The sequence below is a fragment of the Agrilus planipennis genome, unplaced genomic scaffold (genome assembly GCF_000699045.2).
Source record: "Agrilus planipennis isolate EAB-ADULT unplaced genomic scaffold, Apla_2.0 scaffold1, whole genome shotgun sequence".
Taxonomy (NCBI): Eukaryota; Metazoa; Arthropoda; class Insecta; order Coleoptera; family Buprestidae; genus Agrilus; species Agrilus planipennis.
In genome coordinates this window covers 1,342,199-1,365,813 of record NW_020442466.1, presented here as the reverse complement: position 1 = coordinate 1,365,813, position 23,615 = coordinate 1,342,199, and the positions used below count along the sequence as shown (strand labels likewise).

The window sequence follows — 23,615 nt, the reverse complement described above, 5'->3', positions numbered from 1 at the left end:
GGGCGTCCGTTCCGTTTCAAACTTGCCGCCGCGATCGGCCTCATACCTACCTGTGCCTATGCTGTGCCTCTGCCTTTTCTCTGTACACACACATGTATCCATACACTTATACATTAGGTACCACACTCGTACAGAACTGTGGCCAAGTAAGACAGGTTGCTGGCGCGCGCGCGCGGTAGGAGAGGCGGCAATGGAATGCGGGGAGGGCAATCGGTCCGCCGGCAGTCCGTTCAGTTCAGTTCGCCGCAACGAGCGAATTGTGAGACCGGTCGGAACGCGTTTAAGACGAATCCGTAGTTGTGGTTCACAGTACTTAGCGGTTGTTTGAAAGCCTGTATGAGAGAAGGGACTTACGTTAATTAACAACGAGTTGTCCGAGTTCCGCGTTTTCTATTTAGCAGAGTAACTGACCCTTTAACGATAACACCAGCAGCTCCACGCAGTAGCCGAGAATTTTCCGCAGGTATGTTAGGCAAGAACACGTCTTAGTACTGCAGCTACTACTAGGTTGCTACCGTTCGCTGCGTCTTCTGTAAAGCTGATCTTTAAACCACGAGTGGCGTAGCATGTACACATGAACTCAAAACCATGCAATTATACTACGATAATCCCTGTACATCGAAAATAGTGGATAGTGTCGTTTCAGTGTAGGAATGTAGTTTTCTCAGTAAAATGATCCTTTTTCGGAGGTATTTCAAGGGATTAACAATATTACCAAGTGGTATTTAATAAGTTGACTTAAAAACGTGTCCCGTATGACAGATATTTAAATGAAACCTGTCACATATTTAGGATGTTGTGTGGACGGAACCGGGCGTGCTGCACTGTTTGCTCACTTAACTCTTCCTTCCTTCGACTCTTAAATTGAATGCCTTGCGACTCTTAAAATTCCTCTTTTTTGTTCCCCTGTTTTGTTCGTCGAGCTGCTCTGGTCGCTGGCCGCTGACGTGCGCTCTCGCGCTTCGAACCCAATGAATGCGTCAAAATAAACGTACAATGTTACCGAAAATAATCTGCAGCACAATCTTCACTCGGATTCTTTGCTTGAGAAACTGAAATGCGTTCCTCATCAATAGGTGATTAGCAAGAACAAACCACATCAATCGATCAAATGGTTAACAATATTTTTGGGACAATATAATACAACATAAATCGGAACAAGAGTAGCGACATCAAGGAAACGCATCGTGCAGAATATACAATCAATGATTGAATATAAATAGTTGTTATTACGGATTATGCTGCGTTCCAGTGGATACTAGCCATGAAAGGAACACATGATTTTATATGTTCATTAAGGAGTTAATGGCTCTAAATGGACGCCGCTTAATTAAAAGTGTGAAGCGCAATCTCTTGTTAAATAGGATTACTATCTGTAGCATTTCTGTTTGTCCATTGAACTCTTTCTTGATTGATCGAAAGGCATTGGAAAGTGTAAGTAAGAACTATGCGTCCAATATAACGTAACCAATCAAAAGATAAAAGTAAAGATGTCAAGAGTCGTCTCATCTATCCACTTGTGGTCTTTTGTAAACCGATCTCTCGCTTTCTCCGTGAGAAAAAATTACGGGATAATGTTTCAGTTAACGCTTTAGTTGCACTAGGATTAAGTAGATGCCTAGTGCGAACTCAGTTACCATTTAAAATATGCTTCATTATGTAATAATCCCTTGCATTACAATCATGCACGAAGTGCAGCAACTTGTGTGGACACTGTCGTTCGAATGAACCGTGTGAAGAGAAATTATGACATACTGTTCCCTCTATTTTCTACCGTAAAGTGCTACCTAACGACCAAAACAATAGTAATCTTTCTACAAACCGCGAGACTTTCGTGGAGTGAAGCGTAATTATTTTCGGTTTCCTTTATTAAACCAAAGCGGAGTTAATTGATTTCGTATTTTTTGCCAATAATACATTTGTGGGCTGCGCACTGCGGAATAGCCGACTCATCGTGAGCGTCGGGGGGATAGAACTGGTAAATTGAGGAACCATTACAAACACATTTAGGAACGGTTGAGGAATGTTTTCAGGTGGGATAGTAGTGTTTTGTTCTGCTTATTAGCGGTCCTCTGCCAGGGGATGAAACCTGCGTACCTGGGGATACCTTAGGCGCCTGCAAAGATCATTGGCTTCGGCACGAAAGCAAAACTAGCATAAGTGCTTTTGACGTCTATTATGTACTGTGGCAGTGTGCGTGATGTTCAACAAAAGTAGCGGAACCATGCATAGCTCGTACTCTGCCCGACGGTAATACAACTTCGTAAACATTGCACCGCTGAGCGACCTATGCTGGAATGTCAACTATGATTAAGTGTTCAGTTTTTATAGTACAACTCATTTACGTCGCAGTCATTTTGGTGTTCGCTTTTCTTTATTTTTAATTGATAACTTACCATCTCATCTAAAATTTCCTGTAAGTAGTGGTGTTTAAACTAATATCAAATTTTGTTATTTCCAGAATGTCTAAACCTCCACGATAGAAAGCCTCAGCGGCACAATGGACAGCCGTTGGCTCGGCTTTCTGTTGCTCCTTATGGGAGTTTCCTGTGAGCACGTGAGGGATCTTGAAGTGTCCGAAGGTGCTCCCACGGGAACCAGGATAGGGTTCATAGGTGATGGAGCTTCAGATAGTGGTCCACCTTACTTGATAGTTGCCGACTTTGGAAGTATTGTAGATACAGATTTATCGATAGACCAAACGACCGGTGAAATTCGAACAAAAGTGCCTTTAGATCGCGAGACGCGTGCTAGTTACTCTCTTGTTGCGATTCCAATAAGTGGTGATAACGTTAGAGTCGTGGTGAAAGTTTTAGACGAAAACGATAACGCACCCACATTTCCTACATCGGTTATGAACATAGAATTTCCAGAAAATACTCCCAGAGACGTGAAACGAACCCTTCATCCTGCAAGGGATGCCGATTTGGGGATATACAACACTCAAAAGTACAACATCGTATCTGGAAACGTCAACGGTGCCTTTAGACTATCGTCCCATCGGGAACGGGATGGCGTGTTATACTTGGATCTCCAAATAAACGGTTTCCTCGACAGGGAGACTACTCCTTACTACAGTTTAGTAATCGAAGCTTTAGATGGAGGAAGTCCGCCGTTAAGGGGCGAAATGACTGTAAATATTACTATACAAGATGTTAACGACAATCAGCCCGTTTTTAACCAGACTCGATATTTTGCAAGTGTACAAGAAAACGCCACGGTCGGTACAAGTGTGCTGCAAGTGTTTGCGACGGACAGTGACATTGGAGAAAACGGTCAGGTGGAGTACTCCATTAATCGTCGGCAGAGCGACAAGGATAACATATTTCGCATCGACGCCAGCACGGGAGTGATATCTGTTAACAAGCCATTGGATTATGAAGTGAAAGAAATGCATGAGATTGTAGTGGTAGCTAGAGACCACGGTCTACAACCTCTTGAAACTACAACGTTCGTATCCATCAAAGTAACAGACGTAAATGACAACCAGCCGATCATTAACGTAATATTTTTGAGCGATGATGCCACCCCGAAAATTTCTGAATCAGCGCAACCAGGCGAATTTGTTGCCAGAATTTCAGTCCACGATCCCGACTCGAAAACTGAATATTCAAACATGAACGTCACATTAAACGGAGGCGAGGGACATTTTGGCTTAACCACGAGAGACAACATCATATATTTGATGATAGTATCACTACCACTTGACAGAGAAAGTCAGCCAAATTACACTTTAAGTGTCATTGCAACCGACACGGGTAAGCCACCCCTTCATGCATCTAAAACGATAAATCTCATGGTTACCGACATCAACGATAACGCTCCCGAATTCGAACAGAAAATTTACTATGCGAACGTGATGGAAGTATCCGATCCCGGTACGTCGGTTATACAAGTGATCGCCCACGATAAGGACGAAGGTAATAACAGTGCGATATCGTATTCGTTGGAAGAGAACCAGGAGAATCACTCGTCCTGGTTCCAGATAGACTCAAAAAGTGGTTTAGTGACGACTCGTGCGCATGTTGATTGTGAAACGGACCCTGTGCCGATTTTGATGGTTGTCGCTACGGACAGCGGGTTTCCGCCCTTGTCTTCGACGGCTATAGTGAATGTGACGATACATGACGTGAACGACAACGAGCCCATCTTCGATCAGAGTTTCTACAACGTTTCGGTGGCGGAAAATGAAAGGATAGGACGCTGCATTTTAAAGGTAGGACTAACTTTTTCCTATTCACGTTGCAATATCATAATTAGCGAGGTCACTTGGACAAGTTGGCGGTGTAACTTAGAATAACAAACGCGCTTCTAGTGCTAAATCAGTATACATGGGTATGACTTCCTGATGCAGGTAGGCGGCCACCTACCGTGAGGGTTTCGACCGAAACTCTACGTGGCAAATAAGGAAGTATAGTATTTCTTCAAGTGCATTCAGGTCAAAAAAATTTGCATAGAAAATTAGGATAGATTCTTCTGTTAATGATTATTTGAACCTGTTGTAAGTAGCAAGGAACGTATTGCGTTTACAATGGTCGTTCTTATAATTTCGTTTTCTTAAATTTAATTAAGAGCCATTTAAATGTGCGTTTACAATGTTACCGTTGTTGACTTTCGAATTTATAAAAAGTCAAAATTAATGACGATTTGTTGCCTTCCGTATTACAGAAAGTGGCGCCCTAATTTTGAACGGCGTACCTCTTTCGAGTCGTCGAGAGAGTGAATACTTTTCGTTTTCGATGGAAATGGTGAAGATGCGGCTCGGATAATTTTTTTTTCCTGAACGAATAAACGCAGAGAAAGTTTATTTAATGTTTCCACTTTTTCTCATGGTAACATTTATTGCGCGTTTTTGGCAGGTAAACAATTAATTGTTTTCTTTTTTGTTACCGATCGAACGACGACTCGACGTATCGATAAGCAACTTGAGAGCCTTGACTCCTTCGCGTATATTCGCTCTTGCGTTGATTTATATTGAATACGTTATTGAACTCACTCCCACACGTTTCGAATTAATTGTAGAATAACAGTTAAAGGAAATTTAAAGATCTTTTCTTGCTTTTTGCTTAGTTTTGGTTCAATTTGATTTCAGTATATAACTAACACTATATCATGATAATTATACTCGTAGTTTCTTTGCAACCGGTAGACATATTTTTTATGTCGATGTTTTCCTAATAATAGCGTTTGGCGTTTTTTTTTGTGAGCTAGATGTTGCAAATGGCAGTTTAGGGCTTGTCATATAGTGAAATCTCGTTAATTACTGACGTGATATGGTTTGATTGACGTATATAGGTTGTCATTACCGCTCTAATCGCAAAACTTTGCTGCATATCAAACGAATTAAATGGATTAATTCCTTACTAATCAAACTTTCATTTGGCAACCGATGCTCGTTTGAATAGCTTATGTTAAAAAATGTCACTGTTGACTATAATCTGCTGTAGGTACATCATAAAAATTAGTTATTATTACAGGGGTTAATGTATACTCGAACCTGAAGCTTATTTTACTGATATGGTTTAAAAATTATTAAAAAGCCGATAAAAGAATAATTGTATTAGATGTAGTTTTGTATGTCTTGTTACACCAGAGTCGTAATTATCTTTTTCTACATTTTCGTTTTTTCTCTTAATAGATTATACAGTAGATAGTGCCTAAAGTTCTGTCAGTGATATGACCATGGTCAGTAAATTGTTTGCTTCTTACATAAAAACAAGCTATCGTACATCACCAATCAACCTCCGTATTGTTGGAAAGCTGTTGCAAAAAGCTGCAAAACCATGTATGATGTATTCAATGTAAAAGCTTCAGTAGCAACACAACCGCGACGCTTTCTTGCCACGCATCTTGTATTTATTCACGAATCGTACCTACCTCTAATTATTGTTTGACACCTATCATAATGGAATTTTTCAACGCATAAAAATATAAAATAACACTTGAAGTTTGGTCCAAAATGCGTAAGCTAAGGGATTGAGATCAGGGCTGCTGCTTGACCACATATTAAGGGAGATCAACGCTGAAACGTTGTCCTCCATTGAGCTTTGCTTTGTGAGCAGGCAGTGAAGTCTTGCTGGAAAATCCACATAATAATAAGATTGGGCGCAATGACAATTTTCTGGTATTTACCCCCATTAATGGATGGTCAATTAAGCATTTTGGACCAATAACTTCATGCGTTAGTGATCAATAATAATTATCGCATTGAAAAATTCCGTTTCAAGAAAGCTGTCAAAGTATTACCGAAACTAAAAAAAAACTTTTGGGTGTTTCATTCCGACCAGCCAGTAATGCTGATGGGCGGGCAGTCCCTCCGGACTACGCCGAAAGGTAGGGCGGAAGGCCCTCTTCAGCCTGCTTTCAGGAATCGTGGGAATGGGTGGGTGGTGGTTCGGGTAAGAAAGATGAGACGGACGAAATGACGACAAGAGAATGAAAGATTATCTGTGGAATATTACTGCCTCAGCATTTGCCTGAGTGATCCAAGGAAATCACAGAAAAACTTGGACCAAGGCAGACGGACCCGGAATCGAACCGGCGTCCTCCCGAATGCTAAGCAATGGTCTAAACCTCTAGGCCATGCCGCTCGGTCTGTGTTACCGATAAATTCGTGAATCAATAGATGCATAACTACAAAGACTTCGCCGCTGTGTCTTGTCGCTGCTGAAAACTCCCATATTATTATTTTGCTTAGTTTTATGTGGTCATCGATGTATTTGGGACATCAACGAAAATCTAGTACTATATATAAACTACCCTAGTCCATATTTGCAAGTTTTCGAATTAGGTTTAGGTATTTCTCATGTTGTGTATAAGGTTTCCAGTTCGATTACTACAGCTTTGTTAAATCATGTAAAATGGCGTTGCATATTAAAAAATAAAAACAAGCGAATACGCTAGAGACGTGTGAAAACGAATACGCCGTTTTTGGATGTAATTACGGTTGGATGGGTAGATGATGTGTGAAAGTGGTACGCACGTAGGATTCGAAGTGTCCTCAAGATGATATTGTTATTCGTATTATGTACGATCGAATGTACAGCAGGTGGTTTTGTTGCATTATAAACAGGTTATGTACGAAACTGCATCGGTTTTAATCGTTGACCTTTTCCGCGTAATAAATTACATTTGACATTTTGTCGCCCCGAATCGTATATCTTCTCGCCAACAGGCGGAAACCTAGGCGGAGAAGTTCAGCTTTAAAAATAGCCATATTAAAGTCGTGTTTTGCATAATTAAGACTCCGGATCTTTAATACTAGCGATTAAAAGCCGTTGACATGTATAGTTAATGATGTATATCTTTTTGCAACCTGTGTTTCTTTAGATCCATTACTGTTTAAAACTCGCCTTATGCACTAGACTGCTTTGAAATAGATATCCCACTCGATTTTTTTAGTATTAATCTTCCGTGGAATTGCTAATTGCAGTGAATCAACTCCAGTACAAAAAAAGCGTCCGTAATCCGGGGCGGTTTTTCAGGAATTTACCTTACCTACTATTAAATGAGCTAGCAAGAAATTTTTTACGTATTATTAAAACCAGTTTGAATTGTTCGACTGCTATCAATCGATATATAAAGTATTATGTGATAAATTTTCTTTAAATCTCGCACCGTTAATAACGTGATATTAATCTATAAAATAAATAATACTTAGTGTCATAAGAAATCGTTAGTGTCGATTCCAAATGGCGTTAAAGCGGCAAGCTTTCGTTTTGGAAATAACTTTTGTGTTAAAAATTTTTATGTCCGATACATTAATTCAGTTTGCGATTAAGGAATTGCCCGCAAAAACTTTGATATAGATACATATACAATGCTGTCTCGTGAAACTGACTTTTCCGCCTTTGAAACTGATTATTAAAAAGTTACAAAGTTTCTCTGACAGTAGAGTATGCTGTCAATTGTAAAGCAGGCAGTCTGTAAAAAGAATAAAGTATTAAATAACAAATCGAAATTCTTCATAAATCATCGGACCGCAAGAACAGATAAATTCACAAGAGCATGAAATAAATTACAATTTCCACTTTTCAAAGACAGTCTCAGTTATTTACGTCTTTTATGCGTTACGCGTAGTCGCCATTAGTTTTAATTATTTCATATCAGGACATGTGCAGTCGAACTCTGGCTTGCAATCACGTAGCAGATGCCTTTGATTCGCGACCAGGCTTTCTAATTAAAAGCCTAATTGGCCGCTCTCTATTTGGAATTGTGATTTCAATAACTTCATGTCTTCATTTCCCAACGTAGGCATATTATTCTGTTTAATTGTCTCGGATATGATGGCAGAATCATCACATGATAGCTCCTGAACCCTGCAACTATCGTTATGTGCAACGTAGGTAGGTGTTGGTAAACTAATAAAGTACGGTGTAGAAAATAAATAAAAAAATTAATCTTCGTCGCGTATTTTATTCAATTACAGGAACTTAACATTAATTTGAATCGAAATAAAATATCGCGTAAATAAATAGTGAATAAATTTTAGTTTTTTATTATCTTTATGTGTTAATCCGCAACTCTGAAACTTAGTTACACGGGTTTGGTCGACGGTAAAGTTTATAGTTGCGTGTAATTTCTTCCTTTAGTGTTTTCTTCGAGTTTCGGATTTTATGGTTCGGAAATATATTGCCGTGCGAGGCGTATAGTTTCTCGCTATAAGTGCACTTGGCTGCATGAAATATTCGATATAAAGGAGACGTGTGTCCTTCGAACGAAGCATGCTATTGACTGACCAAAATACTCACTTTATTCATTTAAAAACTACTATTTTAAGTTATCTACAATTAACAGGTTAAAAAAGTTATTTATTTATTTATTTTCCCTTTACATTTTATTTCAAAAAACGGTCAGACAGACACACGAGTGGCCCTACAAGGGTTTCGTTTTTCATTCGGACATACGGAACCCTAATCCGAGAAATAACTTTAAAACTATTTGTTTTAAAATTATAAAAAAAAAATATTTGAGACCCTTTTTCATTTGATATGTCACACGGTACAGTTTGTAAAATTAGTTAATTTCCTATTGGTTTCCCGAAAAATGGCTGCCATGTTCAAAATTAATTTATTTACGTAATGCATTCGTGTTCGGATCACAGAAATTTTTAATTATCACGAAAAATTACTAAATTTTAAGACATTTTGGTATTTCAGTTTCTTTTAGTAAGAACTTTAGGTACTTTTGGAATGAGCACAGCTTGTGCAGGAAGTTCTGCTGAATTCGGTACAAACATTTTATTACATTCAAGTGTTCATGACCATCAATGGTCCTTGTTGTTTCTCATAGAAGACGCAACTGATACGGTAACGGATTCGCGCGCTGCTCACTCCAGTTTTTCTCTACAAATACCATTCCACATTTAAGAGTTTCAATCAAGTTTGCGAAGAGAGCGATCGGTGCGGTGTATGGTCTCTTTCTCTCTCTTATCCACTACGTATAATTTCTTTAGTAAAGTGGAAAAAAACGCATGTTCACCGCTGTTGTCTGCCTACATTCAGGAATCCTTGGACGACATGAACTTAGAACGACAAAAAGGCGATGCAACTTTATTTGCGGTGGGAACTATCGAAGAAAAAAAAGATAATTGCAATTCTTTAACTAGAAATCTACCTGTTCTCCATCAGTGATGTACAAAATAAATTTTGTCGTTTGCGCAAGTAAAAAGAAAGTTAGAAGCGAATTTCTAACCATTGGATACAGTACTTATAGTAGATATTGAATTAGGTAGAAAATTTGTACGGCATTTTTTTGAGGTGTAAATTGTAAATAACAGTCAGCAGTAAAAAGCACAGCGGAAAATAATAGAAAATTGTATGTACGTGATCACATTAAATTTAGGCACAGATGCTAATGGAAACTACTTTCTCTTTTTTCCCGCGAGAAATAGGTTGAGTACAGTATAAGTTCGCTATGTTCCTATTTTGTTATTGCTTCGCATATATACAGGCTGTTACAAATTCGATGCTCACCATTTAAATCTTGTAAACGGTTAGGTCCTGGAAAACTAGTTTTCTAAAAACCTATTTAATGTTTTTCAGGGTCCTTTTGCAAAGATGTTAGAAGAGAAAATAAATTTTCTGGTGGCAACTTTTTCTTTCTTAGGTTTCCTATTTTTAGATTTTCGATTTGACGTTTGCGTTTTGTTTTACCCCTATTATCAACTTTATTTTTCTCATACAGACCTGATTGTAGATTGACCAGACTGCATTCTTTGAAGGTGGTTTTGCCATCAGAAATAGAAGATTGTACTGCACACGTTTTATGCCTTTTAATCTAGGAAAAACAGACATCCAGCATTAATGAATTTTATTTTGGGTCGTTTTAACTCTTCCAAAATCCTGTTTTCATAACCATGATGTCCCAAAAGATCTGAGCGAAACTTTTTATTTTTTCGTATTTTGTTAATTTCCCACACCATTAAGTAAGTTTGCATTTTCATTGTGCTATTCTTAAAATAGCCAAACTGTGCCGAAAACGTTATTGATAGTAATAGTAAGTATTGGCTGGCTGCGTTATAAAATGGTATTGTCACGCTGGAACACGTGAAATTGCTCCAAATTACTGCCAGCATTTATCAGAAAAACACACGAAGAGACGTTATCCAGGTTGCCTGTCGGTATGGCCTTTTAAGTTTTATATCTCGTAAAAAGAGTCAGTCGCAATTGCAAGCAGCATTCGTTCTATCGATTTTTTAGAATTCCGCGGCTCCAGCGGAACATTTTCTGATGTAACTGTACAATTGTAACAATAACATTCGGTGAAGCGCAAAACATTTCGAAATGCAAATTGTAATTGTGTTTTATTCGGTAGTTTCTCAATAAAAGTGTTTCCATGACCGATCAGACCCACTTGACTTTCAGAACAAAACCAATTTTACAAATTGTGTATTATCTGCAGCTTCACGATGATTCAACGGTACAACTGCAAGGATGTTCAGTAGAACTTAGAAACTGACATTTGAAAGAAACTTGCAAAAATTATTTTGAACTTTCAAATTAACCGCTCCATTAGAATTTATAATATTATAATAAAAAGAGACCCAAATTACCACTAGAGATTGATTATCGTGGGCGTGTTTCGCCCACTTCTTAATGTGGGGATTATCAACGCGAGACTGTCTCATGTCTCTAATTTCCTATCATGCCTTTTGTAGCATATCATTACAGGGGCTATTTTTGTAGATTCTTTAAAAAATGAAAAATTCATACGTAAATAAGCAATTTGATCCAATTTCACCCATAGTATACACTGCGAGTTACAGAGTACAGACATGTATTTTATTAGGATTTCGTTGTAAAATTATTCGACTTATAAATGAAAATAATGTGATATACTGCAGATTGAGGATTTTGCCGGAAGAAATATCTATTTTCTTCGAGTTCCTGCGGATTATATTATAACTGGTGGTGAATTGAGATAATGTTTATATTCTATGTGTATATTATCTAATATTGGTAGGTAGTAATTTTAATGTTAACTACGTGAGTACAGTAATTTCTAAAATTAGTACTAACATAAGCAATACAACTTTTGGTGAAAGTAGAGGGAAGCAAATAAACTATTCGCCCATCGTGGCTCCCAAGAAATTTTTTGTATGTATCTTTGAAGTTTGAAAATGCCCTTGAAGTAAACACTTACTGGAAAACATTTGACGTACGTTATTATTTTCCGTTTACGAAATTAATAAACTTATTATTAGTATTGGTTGTGGTTGCAGTTATTCCGTGCCTGCCGATGACAACAATAATTTTATTAATGGTACGCTTCTGTTGTACGATATGCTTGGTTGGGCAATAGACACTTAGTTGCTGAATTTGGAATGGTCACGATTTACCTTTTACTCGTGCAATGAAGTCGGTCATTGCAATATTACCTATTACCTGCGAGCTGATTGCAGTTGAGTCCATTAATAATAATTTTTAATGTTTTTTCTTTTTAATATACTTGTTTGAAAAACTATAATCTTTAATAGAAAGCCGTCATATTGTATCAAAAGGCCACTTTAAACGAATGAAGTTCAATAATATTTCATTCATCCGTTCTCTTAGAAGGTAGATAAATGGGACACGTATTAAACATAACTGCGGACATAATCATTCACTCAAAAAAAACCTTTTTGAAAACATTACTGTCAAAACCGTAGATGTTAGCAATTATTAGTAAATTAATAAACTTCCTCAAATTTGTTCCTTCATCATCATAACGTCGTCAGTCCTAAGACTGGTTAACACGCACCTCCACTCCTTCCTATCCTGAGCTAATCATCGCATTTCCGTAAAACTAGAACATCCTAATTTAGGTTTACCTCTACTCCTCGTAACTTCTTCTACCTCTAATATGTTTCTGACTAGATCTTCATGCCTGAGAAGGTATCCTACCAACCTATCTCGCCTAGAATCCTCTATTCTCTTACTCTTTCTAATACCTCTTTATTTCTAACCTTCTCTATCAGCGGTATCCTCATCATTCGCCTGTAACACCACATTTCGAACGCTTCTAACCTTTTCTCTTCCGCCGCCCCCAACGTCCATGTTTCGCACCCTTACAGCGCCGCGCTCCAAGCATACACCTTACACCTTTTTATTGAAGGCGACTCGACCTGGGCTATTCTCTGCCTTATATCCCTACTGTTCCTTCCGTCCTGACTTATTTGACTTCCTAGATACCTAAAATCAACCACTTCTTCTTATCTTTCGTCTCCTATCTTTACATTCGCTATTTCCTTACTTTTTCTTCCCTTGCATACCAACATTTTTGTTTTACTATTATTTATTTTCATACAACACTCTTTTGTCAATATCGCTTCCATTTAATTTGAAGCTATCTCTAACTCCTCCTTGTTGTTCCTTATAGGTAGCTAATTTGTAATTTAGTTAAAAGGAGAATACCTGATATCTAATACCTGCATCTGTTCTAATAACACTTTTAGGTAGCGTATTATGTGGGAGCATGCGTGTGTGAATAGGTATTAATGTATAGTCAGTCATGTCATTTTTATGTTGACCCCGTGCTAGCGTTTGGATATAACGTAATTTCACGTGCTACAGGTCCAGTTTTTCGACCTCAACAAGTCGGTGACGGTGATTTTTAGGAGGTCAAACTTTCTCAGTTCAGCTCCGGACAGCACAGACTCTCGTTGTCTGACAAAGGTTAACAACATTCATATATTTAAAACACTTATTATTAGTTTTGCATCAGACCTTAACGCCAGTGGTTTTATGCGAGAGAGGTGTTGTTGTAAGATTCTTTACGCCTTCTTGTACATTTAATGTTTAACAAATATGATTGAAATTAATCGTACCACAAGAGTAATCTGTGGTGGTGGTTAATATAAATATTATTTGGTCACTATTTTGGTTTGATTCTTTTACAATGGTCTCTTTAAAAGGGGAAGAAATCAAATTGAATATGATAATATTTATTTTGTAACTAAATGTACCTGCAATGTGACAGTCTTAATCCCAAGAGATGATTGTATTATCAAAGGCTAGGAATCTTTAGGGAAAAATCATTAAGTTGACATGTACTTATTAATTCCTATTAAGGAATTAAATCGTGCATGCAATTTTCTTAAACTGGAGCAAGGCTCTATTACAATGAAGTCGCAGAGATAAATAGATAGCGATGTGTAGGTACAAGATTCAACTTGAAACTAGAAGCGCACGCACTTTATGTCAATTAGTCAGACATTTAAATTCACATATTTTATGCACGTATTCTTATCTGCTAATTCACGCCATATCTTAATTATACGTCACTTCCCGTTTTGATACGAATATGTACAACAAGGGGAAACAGGCCGCCGATATCTTTTTATACAAATTACCTACTTTATTAACGTTGCGTACGTAAGATGGTAATTTATTGATAAGCTATAACGGAAATGAATTGCGTTTTAGCAACTGGGTATAGTAAAGATATTCGATCCTCTCTGTTGTTGTTTCATCCTTCTTAATTAGTACGTTTAAGGTGGAAAGTGTACTCATTATTTATGTATATATCTACCGTTTTTTTTTTCATTCTAAGAATTGTATAATAAATGTCTGAGTTTAATAAACTAAATCAAGATGTACATTACTTCAAAAAGACTAGATATAGAGGGTGTATTCCGAAATTTAACCCAGCATACAGGCCAGTGCTGATGACTCATAAATCGACGCCATACTGTTGATTCGTTCCGAAATATACTGGTCAGTGTGTTACCGTCAGTTTGACGCCATATTGAAAATAGTGTTTGTGCTGGTTTACAACAATTTTGTTCCAAAAGTTATCAAAGTTTCTCACAATCAAATAAAGCCGTTTATTCCTGAGGCAGATTTTTTTTAGACCATTTTAACCATTAGAAATTTTGTTGTTTTGTCAATGTAATTTGTTTATTCATTAGGTAATTTGTCTTTCCAAAAGGCACTTGTTGCTTTTTGTGCGTTAAAAATACTGAGCATTTTCGAAATGTATCCAAGAATTTCATCCGTTGTAATTCATAGGCTGGCACTGTCACAATCGGCCGAGATAATGCTGGAAGACTGGAGATATCGACGCTAGATAAGCGAAGAAATCTCGCCAGACGAGATTGTAGCTTTTTTTAAATGGTTCTCGATTGCATTAGTAGTTGCCTACGAAACGGTTAAATCAATTAACGATGCCATTATTAATGATTGTATTTTACAAAACTACTTTTTACATTCTGTTACTATTGTTACGTATCGGTTTTGTAAAAAGTAAGAAAAAGTATCACTCTAATTGCAATTTCAGTACGATATATACAATACGTGTTTAATTTTTGGTAACTACAATTCAAGTTGGAAAAAACGGTAGAGAAGAATAGCGTTTTTACGTTTTAACAAAAAGAAATTACTTCCGCGCTTTCTCGAACGATTTTAATTTGAAAATTTGGAAAAGAAAATATTAAAGGTGTTTGCTTGAATGAATGCTGATGAAAACGGGTTGAAATGGGAAGAACTTAGAGAGCGTGGTGAAAGTCATTAAGGAAAAGGAAAAATAGGGTGGTAAGACCTTCTGAGACATGAAGGGCTATAGACGACAGAATGATAGGCTTCAGAAAATGAGAAAGTTTGCTGAGGATAGGATAGACAGCAGATGCGTGTCCATACAGTTTTCGGATGACCTTGTGATGATGAACTATGATGTATGACATGGGTTATTATCTATATTAGCAATTTTTTTATCTATAGGAACCGTTTGATGTATAAACTTAAATGCTTTTGGTACCTATATAGCAGCAGAGGTTCCAATTTCCAGAATCCACATTGGTGGACTCAGTGAAAATAATACATGCATGTGACAACGAAAAAAATTAAGCTCATCGAGTGAGTTAATATTAAATAGTTTTAATAATGATCATTTATTTATTTATAATTGAATAGTGTTGAGTAAGTTTAAATAGGGCTTTCTTTAAAATTAAAAATTTTGTTTCTCAAGGCAGCACAAAATATCAACATTTCGAAATTTTGCCCAAATGTTTCAGGTTTTTGGATCATGCAACCCTTAGGTGCATGATATTCAAGTAATGTTTTTGTTTTTATTCAAGAGGCCTCCTATCAGTTGCATTTTCTTCATGATGCGGTTGAACAGATGTTCTTTACGTTGCTTGCAAAATAGTACCATGTCTTCGTGGAAGCATGTACAAATATCGTTTTGTTTTTTCCATTTGATAGACTTTTTCATGGAGCAGCAAGTTGTGTTATAAGTATATAGAGGCGTGCATTGTACAAGAAGTGTAGGTAGGTAGGTAGGTACCTCACATGTCCATGGGAATCTCCACAACCATACATTAGCATGTATAAGACCATTAGATCACTTTTTATAGCGAACCTAAATGCTTAAGCATAACAGGTGAATTATTTTCTCTATTTACACATACCACTAATTATTAAACCAGTTAGTTAGAGCGAGTATATAGCCGTTTACATACATGTACATGCGAGTATATACGTGTTTAGAGAGGTAGTAAACAACAACTTTGAAAAGGAAAAGAGCAAGGAGTGAAAGAAGAGAAACAAAGATGTGGAATGAGAGAGTAAGGCAAAACGAGTAAAAGAACCGAAAGGAAATAGCAGACGCAACTTCTTGCACGTGTTTCTTGCTCTCTAAGTGAAATAAAAAAGTTAAAACGCAGACTTAATTTAATTATTGTGCGACATAAGAAACGGGTTTTAAAATATTTATATAGGAAGAATTCAGTGGGCTGTGTTTTTACTTTTGACAAGCATTTGATGGTGTGTTTGGCAAATTTCACTGAATGCATACGTTATTTTGGGCAAGAAAAACATTTTTCGATTGAGAGCTTCCACAACAATAGCTTATCTTTTTTCCTTATCATTAATGTTCTGCGCGTTTTTGAAAATGTTCATGCAAAATTTCTAATCAACACCTAGCCCTGCTTCCCAGGAGATATGTGCACATTCATACCGAATGCAAATACAACATTTATTTTGATATAATTTTATTATCATTATAAACATAACGTCATCAGTCCTTAAACAGATTGGACATATATCTCTACCCCTTCCAATCCTGAGTTAATTTCCCTTAAACTACATTCCACATCCTCAACTATTTGTGAGGATCTAGATCTAGATCTAGATCTAGATTTACCTCTTCTCCTCTTAACTTCTGTTTCTCTTTTTAATATGTCTCCCAGTAGATAAGAAGGTGTCCTACCAACCAATTTCGCCTATTTCTTATTGACTTCCATAACTTCTACTGTTTCCAATACCTCATTTCTATCCATGGTATCCTCAGCTATAACACTAGATACATTTCGAACGTTTCTAACGTTTTTTTTCCGCTGCGCCCATCGTCCACGTTTTGCACCAGCGTAGAGCCTTTAACCTAAATAATATTTTTAGAATTTTTGAATTAACCGCAAGTATAAAAGTGACCCCTTTTGTTAAAGGGACTGCCATATGATATGGCAGAAAACAGTCACAGATTCGAAAAAGTCCCTTTAAAGCAATACTCAGGAACATCCTGTTTATTCTTTTATATAATAATTTGAAATGGCATATTTCGAAGGACCAGTATGCATTAGAGTGATTTTTCTTTGTTGAAACCTGTAACTAGCTACCTGGTTAATCTTACATGGTTTTGTAGTCTTTGAGGCTAAAAGATTTATTTTTAACAACTTTTCTTTCCGAGCGAAGTTTAATGAAGACGTGCATTTAAATCTGTGCAGATCCTTAAAATAATACAGTACCCACTTAATGTCTCAGTTAAGTCTTAAGCATTCGAAATCTGTTTAAGACTGTACGATTTGCCTTTATGCATGACAAAGTGACCGTTTGTTTTGTGTCCAGGTAAATTTTATTGTTAACGAGTCTACCTGCGTCCAACCTTCTCTAAAATTCCAGCCCGACGTATTTGCCGAATTTATTTCGTTGCCTGTGATCAACTTCATCCATCGAATTTTTCCTTTAAAGGTGCAAAGTTGGAATTTCGCGAAACAATGTAATGATTACATAATTTATTATCTGACTATGGACATTATTTATTATTGCCATTATTATAGAATTGTAGAGAAAAATGAATGGAAGATATAGTTTATTGTACGGTTGTAACTGATTACGGATGAAAACTCTTGTGAGGTTAAGTTTGCTAAATCTAGATCTAGATTATCAAGATTCTAAAGTTGCAGATGTGGATGAAGATATAGGCATGGATATAGATGTTTCTTTTTTCCTTAAAATACTTGCAATTTGTAGAGTTGTTAGTAATATTTAATTCTTTTAGTTTCATACCTTTTTTACCATTTTAAGATTGGATACTTTTGTTCATTAATGTTAACCTTTTTTTAACATATTGTAGCAATTTAATACATCAATTGTCCGCTAAATAATCTTATCAGAATGTGCCGATCCGGACGGGGATGCGGATTTTAAATAATTCAACTGTTAGAACCCTAATTTACTGTACTCATTTTAATTATCAAATAATAAACCTCAAAGCTTTAAATGAGTCTCAATGGTCTGTAGTGAGAGTTGTTTTTCGTATCATTAACAACATTCTTTGGTCTACAGAAAGCATCACAAAAATTCACAATAGCAATAAATGTCTCGTTGCTCGTTTAGTTGGTATTAATTTTGATTAGGACTATGAAATAAAATTTTTTATTATCTTTTCCTAGTCTATAATTCACCTGGAGGATGTTTCAAGCATATTAATTTTCATGGCTGTTTTTTTCTTCTTTATATATTTGAATGAAATTGGATGTTGACCTCTCGCTACGTCGTCCTCTTTCATTTCATAACGATCACGACAGCTCGAGAGATAAATGTACGTTATGAAGACAGGCTAAAATGAATTTCCGGGTGCGTATGTGCATTGTTGAGGCTTTTTTGAAAAAATGTCGCTGTAGTAATATTGCACGATGGGTCTTTGTTGTGACCGACGCATTATACTCGTAGATGACTGGTAACGGGAAAAGGGCATTGAAGCATTGGGAGCTATTTTATAGGCAATTAATTAATGTCAGTGCGTTTAATATTTTATTCATAGCACGCAAAACGACCAAGGTACAAGGGGGGGGACTCCGGTTAGCGGGTTAACCGAGCGCGCGGGGCGCAGGCCCCGAGTGACGTATTTACGGCGCAAAAGTTCCTTGATTAGGAATATTTATTCGCGATTGTGCAATCGCAGAACAAAAGTCAATAAATCTCATGGTAAATATGGATTCCTGCCGACGTACAGAAATTCTTAGCAGGAGCACTTAATGATCCTTACATCAGGAGATGTGCGGCAAGTACCTTCCAGTACAATAACAGTGTGTCGACATTGAACTATCGCTTTCTTAGTTAGACTTAAAGAATGTTGTATTAGAAGCTTAGAAGTACAAACATGTTAACGTATTTACATAACTTCTCGGTCTACTGGGATAACTAAACTAAAATTGCACTTCAATTATCCGTCGTGGTCACAAGAATCGATGGTATTTAAGGGATGTAAAAGTAGAGTTGAAACTAACATAAAAATCGGAAGCGATAAACCTACAAGCCTCTGACTTCCGATATTCGGGGAGTCTTAGAAATAACTTAGGATGTAAATAGCGCTAGATATAAAACAAACAAAAGCACACGGTCTGGTCTAGTTAAAAATGCAGTCTACTCGAGTTTTAGATTATGATAGGTAAAACGGAACCATATTTTGGACTGAAAACCTTCTAATGATGATGAACCATTATCAAAGCAACAACCTATTTAATTGTGAGAAGTTTTAAGAAGAGAGAGCCAAAGACAAGCCAGTCGCCTATTGACCATTCATCTCCCAAGCCACAGAGTTGCAGTTGTGGTTTATCCCCGGTAAGTGCAACGCGGAAAGAACGTAGAAGATTCAGCCACGGTTGTATCGTAAAATACAAAACGATTGCCAAGCGGCATCAATAATGTGCGCGGACTTAACTGTGGTAGCGCGTCGCCGGTAAAGTCGCGTCTCGCAATGCCGCTCGTGTAACTACACGACCGACTAGGATCGCATTGTTTTCTGCTATTACGGGGCTACTAGAATCACAACTACCGCATGCCCCATCAGTCGACGTCACCACGTCCCGTCCCGATCCGTCCGATCAACATAAATGTGATCGTGATCTCTTGATGATTTCATTACACGCAGAGATTGTTTGTTGCACGATTATCACTACAAAATACGAAATGTGCACATATACTGCACGCAATTTCTATTACAGTAAAAAAAATCGATGTACAATTACCTACAAAAAAGTTGCTGTTTATCCCTTACCCTAAAGCCCCGAAAACCACCCTAGCTTACATAGAAATGTAATGCTTTATTATTTATTAGTTATTACTTTAATAGCTATGATACCTTAACGTATTTCGTTGCGAATTTTTTTACAGATCTTTTTTCTCTACAACTTTTCTACTATAATTTGTCTATACGCAAAAGATCCATTGTGAATGTCGGTGAAAGAATTTTTAAAATAAATTGAGTAGTTTCGGAAACCTACTACATTAAATTTTCGTTACAAACTTTACGTCTTTGTAACATTCGTATACAAAACATGTTCAACAAAACCTAGACTTTTAAATCTGAACTTCTACATTATTGTAATGTGCTTATTAAGTAAATAGATTATTTCTTGAAGGCAAATTTTTGTCAATATTATAGAAATGTAAGACTAACTGGGTATTTCCGCAGCGTGTCACATTTGTTCCACTTGTTCATCGAACCGCGATATATCCCACTTTTAATTCTTTCAACGAGTATTACACTATTTTTGTTTGTCTAATTCAAAATGTAGGCATGTACTTTATATCGTGATCGTTTCAAACTTGTTGTATCCTTAGTCAAAAGCGCTGTCAGCCTGTCACTGTACACTCCTTTTTCAGATGTTGCATGTAACTGGGTCTATTTAACAAAGATTCGCAATTCAGAGTGACCTTTTTATGACACATTTTTTTTATAAATACAATAAAAACATTCTTTACTTTCTAAAGAGAAAATTTATTATTATCGTACATAATGCATCGATAATTTGAAATAACAAATAGAAATAGAATAAACATCATTACAAGCAATAATAATACGAATCCTTTGTCAAACGCATGCAGGTTAGGTATATGCCTTATAAGGAATTCAAGTAGACTTAATGATAGAACGTATAAGTAGTAGTAAAAGCAGTAGTAAGAGTCCTGCTGGTAGTGCTTTTGTAAAGAGGAATATTCCTGCCAATGTATCTCATTTCCCTAGAGGGACTAGGCATCTTGCCAGAATAGTAGATCAACCTCTACACTCCAATTCCAACCTCCAACTGTTATGGTTGTTTTTATTCGGTGCAGTACTTCCGACAAAAAATGCGTCGAATGCTTGAAATTTGTCAAAAAGCCCTATGAAAAGGGCCCGAAAGCCTACAATGCTATAATTTGTAAAGCACTCATTCTAACCGTTTACACTTTATCATGTTGTGCTTGTAAGTACTAAAAGTTTGTTTCCTTTTTGCAAATGAAAATGTGTTACAGTTTTAGTAATCTTTTGCTGAATAGATAGGCTGATTTTAGTTGCTACTTTATTAATAAAGTTTAACGTCAATAAGCAATAATGGAAGATCCTATAAGTGCAAATTAGTTAATAGTAGGCACTGTTTGTTAAGCAAGTTAGTCGATAAAGCATTTCTTCTTTTAATTTGCATAAGTAATAGTCGATTCCTTAACCTCGTATAAGCATTAATGGACGTGTAAATATGAACGGCTACTGTCAAGTTATTTACAACAACAAGAGTGCAAACTTACATGTGTTAATATTACCATTAGTACGAATTATGCTACGGCCACGTTCAATAAAAATAAAAAATGTGGGCGTTATCACCGAATAGTTGTAGAAAGTAACATCTACCGAAAAACTGTAATAAAATTGTTTGCGGTTGCTCCTTTTTTTGGGGACCTGACGAAACATTCTCAACAAGCTATAATTTGACAATTTAACTCCTTGCTATAAATTCTTATTTCAATCACTATTTTAAGGTTAGAAGCGTTCGAAATGTGGTGTTATAGGCGGATGATGAGGATAACGTGAGTAGAAAAGGTTAGAAGTGAAACGGTATTAGAAAAAATAGGAGAAAAGAGGACTCTATGGAAGTCAATAAAAAATAGGCGAGATAGATTGGTAGGACACCTTTTCAGGCATGAAGGTCTAGTCAGAGACATACTAAAGGCAGAAACAGGAGTTAGGAGGGGTAGAGGTAGACCTAGATTAGATTACTCTTCGCAAATAGTTAAGGATGTGGGCTGTTCTAGTTTTAGGGAAATGCGAAGATTAGCTTAGAATAGGAAAGAGTGGAGGTACGTGTCCAACCAGTCTTAGGACTGACGACCTTATGATGATGATGATGAATCACTGTTTTCCTCATCATCAGTATTGTTGTTTGAAATGTTTTGATTTCCTAATGGTCTACTACTTTGCCCTATAGATGTCTATATGAAAATTACAATAAATTAATTAATAATCAATATTATTTATGACGTTTTACTTTTCGTTATTATTATTGTATGAAAAGCTGCTTTATTTGATTTGAGGTCACTTTGACAGTGGCATACTGGGACGTTTTATATCAATTTTAGTGTTTTGGTAGCGCCTTATTGGCCAATTCAGGACAAAGGATCGTTAAAGGTATTCGATATTTAATATAATAACCGGTGATAACTTTGGCGATCGCGCCAATATGGCGCTTACAATAGTCTTAGCCTAATTGCCGATCGTAAACTCCTCTTCTCCCGTAACAGCTATACACAAGCGTTATTGACCTGGACGACAGATGGAAAATTAATTATTCAGCGCATTGACTAATAACCTTGATCTTCTACATTTCAAAGAGCGTCGATTGAACGCTTCCTTGTCGTAAAATTCTAATGTTCGTATACCAATGAAAGAAAATGCTCGAGTACGAATAATCTGAAGAAGATCGGTTTTGACAAAGCATTTCTTGATCTTTTCGGGTTTATGACGTGTGAGTTCTGCTAACAATTCAAGTCTACACTACCAGAAATCCAGGAAAGTTCAACGAACAATAAGTTATGAAAATAAAATTCTGTAAAACAATTTATTATCAGTAATAGGTATACTCAGATATTATATATTTATACACACACCAAAACATAACATTATTTAAAAGGTTTTGAAACATTTAAACTTAATTAAAATATTTAGAATTCTCGATTTGATAGAGCTTTATATGTGGATGATCAAAAGGAGTACGAAGTAGTTTAGATAGAATATACTAGATTTTAAAATTATGAATCCAAAATTAGTGGTCATCGTCATCCAAAAGCTGGTTGGACACGCACCTCCACTATTTCCTTTCTTGACCTAACCTTAAAAGTAGATCATCCACATCCTTAACTATTTGCTCTTAATAGTAGTATTTTAAATTATCAGTAGATTACCTTTTCTGATATTACGTCATCTTCTTTTTATGGAACAATTATGATTTGGTTGATAATTTAACGAAACTGTCTATGGGGTTCTGATGGGGACTAATAAGTCCGAATAGTTATCCACGTCTGGTAGTTTCTATAACGTTGAACGAGCATAGAAATTACACAATTCTTTGTAATCATATTTTTTCTTTTTATGTGGTAATGTCAAAACTTCATCATCATCCTACCTATTTAGGTACTACTATAACTAACAGAACTCTCGAAATGTTTTGAATAGCGCATAACACTCTTAAAATTGCATTTATTGGACTTCATTGTTATTAACATAAAATGGTGGCTGAAGGTATTTGTACGAATTGTCTTACACCACATCGCATTTTTCAAAAGATGATGCTGCCCTTTGATGATATCATGTAATAGAATATTCCTATCCTCAACTCGCCAGTGGTCTATAACAGAGCTGGGCAAACTCGGATCTTTTGCATCCCGAGTGCTCCTCAAGGTTAACCAAGTAGCTCCTTATTGATCCTGCGAGTGCGAGTGAGATGATTCTTTCCTTTTCTTATCCCTTCCATTTCGTAGATGAGTCCCCTCTTCCATAGCCAAACCCAATAGTTTTGCGAACGTAGTAACGAAAATTTTCGTAGGTATTATTTAAGTTGCGAGAGTGGCTTCGCTCGTCTACGGGATGAAGGGGCTTGATATGGG

General features: G+C 36.6%; 1 protein-coding gene across 1 annotated transcript in view; it reads left to right on the top strand.

The window, feature by feature from the left end:
- Positions 1-239: 239 nt before the first annotated feature.
- The window catches only part of LOC108734026 (protein dachsous), a 411,826-nt gene continuing 388,450 nt past the window's right edge, over positions 240-23,615 (top strand). The window contains exons 1-2 of the mRNA XM_018465413.1: positions 240-463; positions 2,462-4,216. Coding sequence (XP_018320915.1) covers positions 2,501-4,216 — 1,716 coding nt within the window. The 5' untranslated portion in view covers positions 240-463; positions 2,462-2,500. The remainder of the gene's footprint in view (positions 464-2,461; positions 4,217-23,615) is intronic.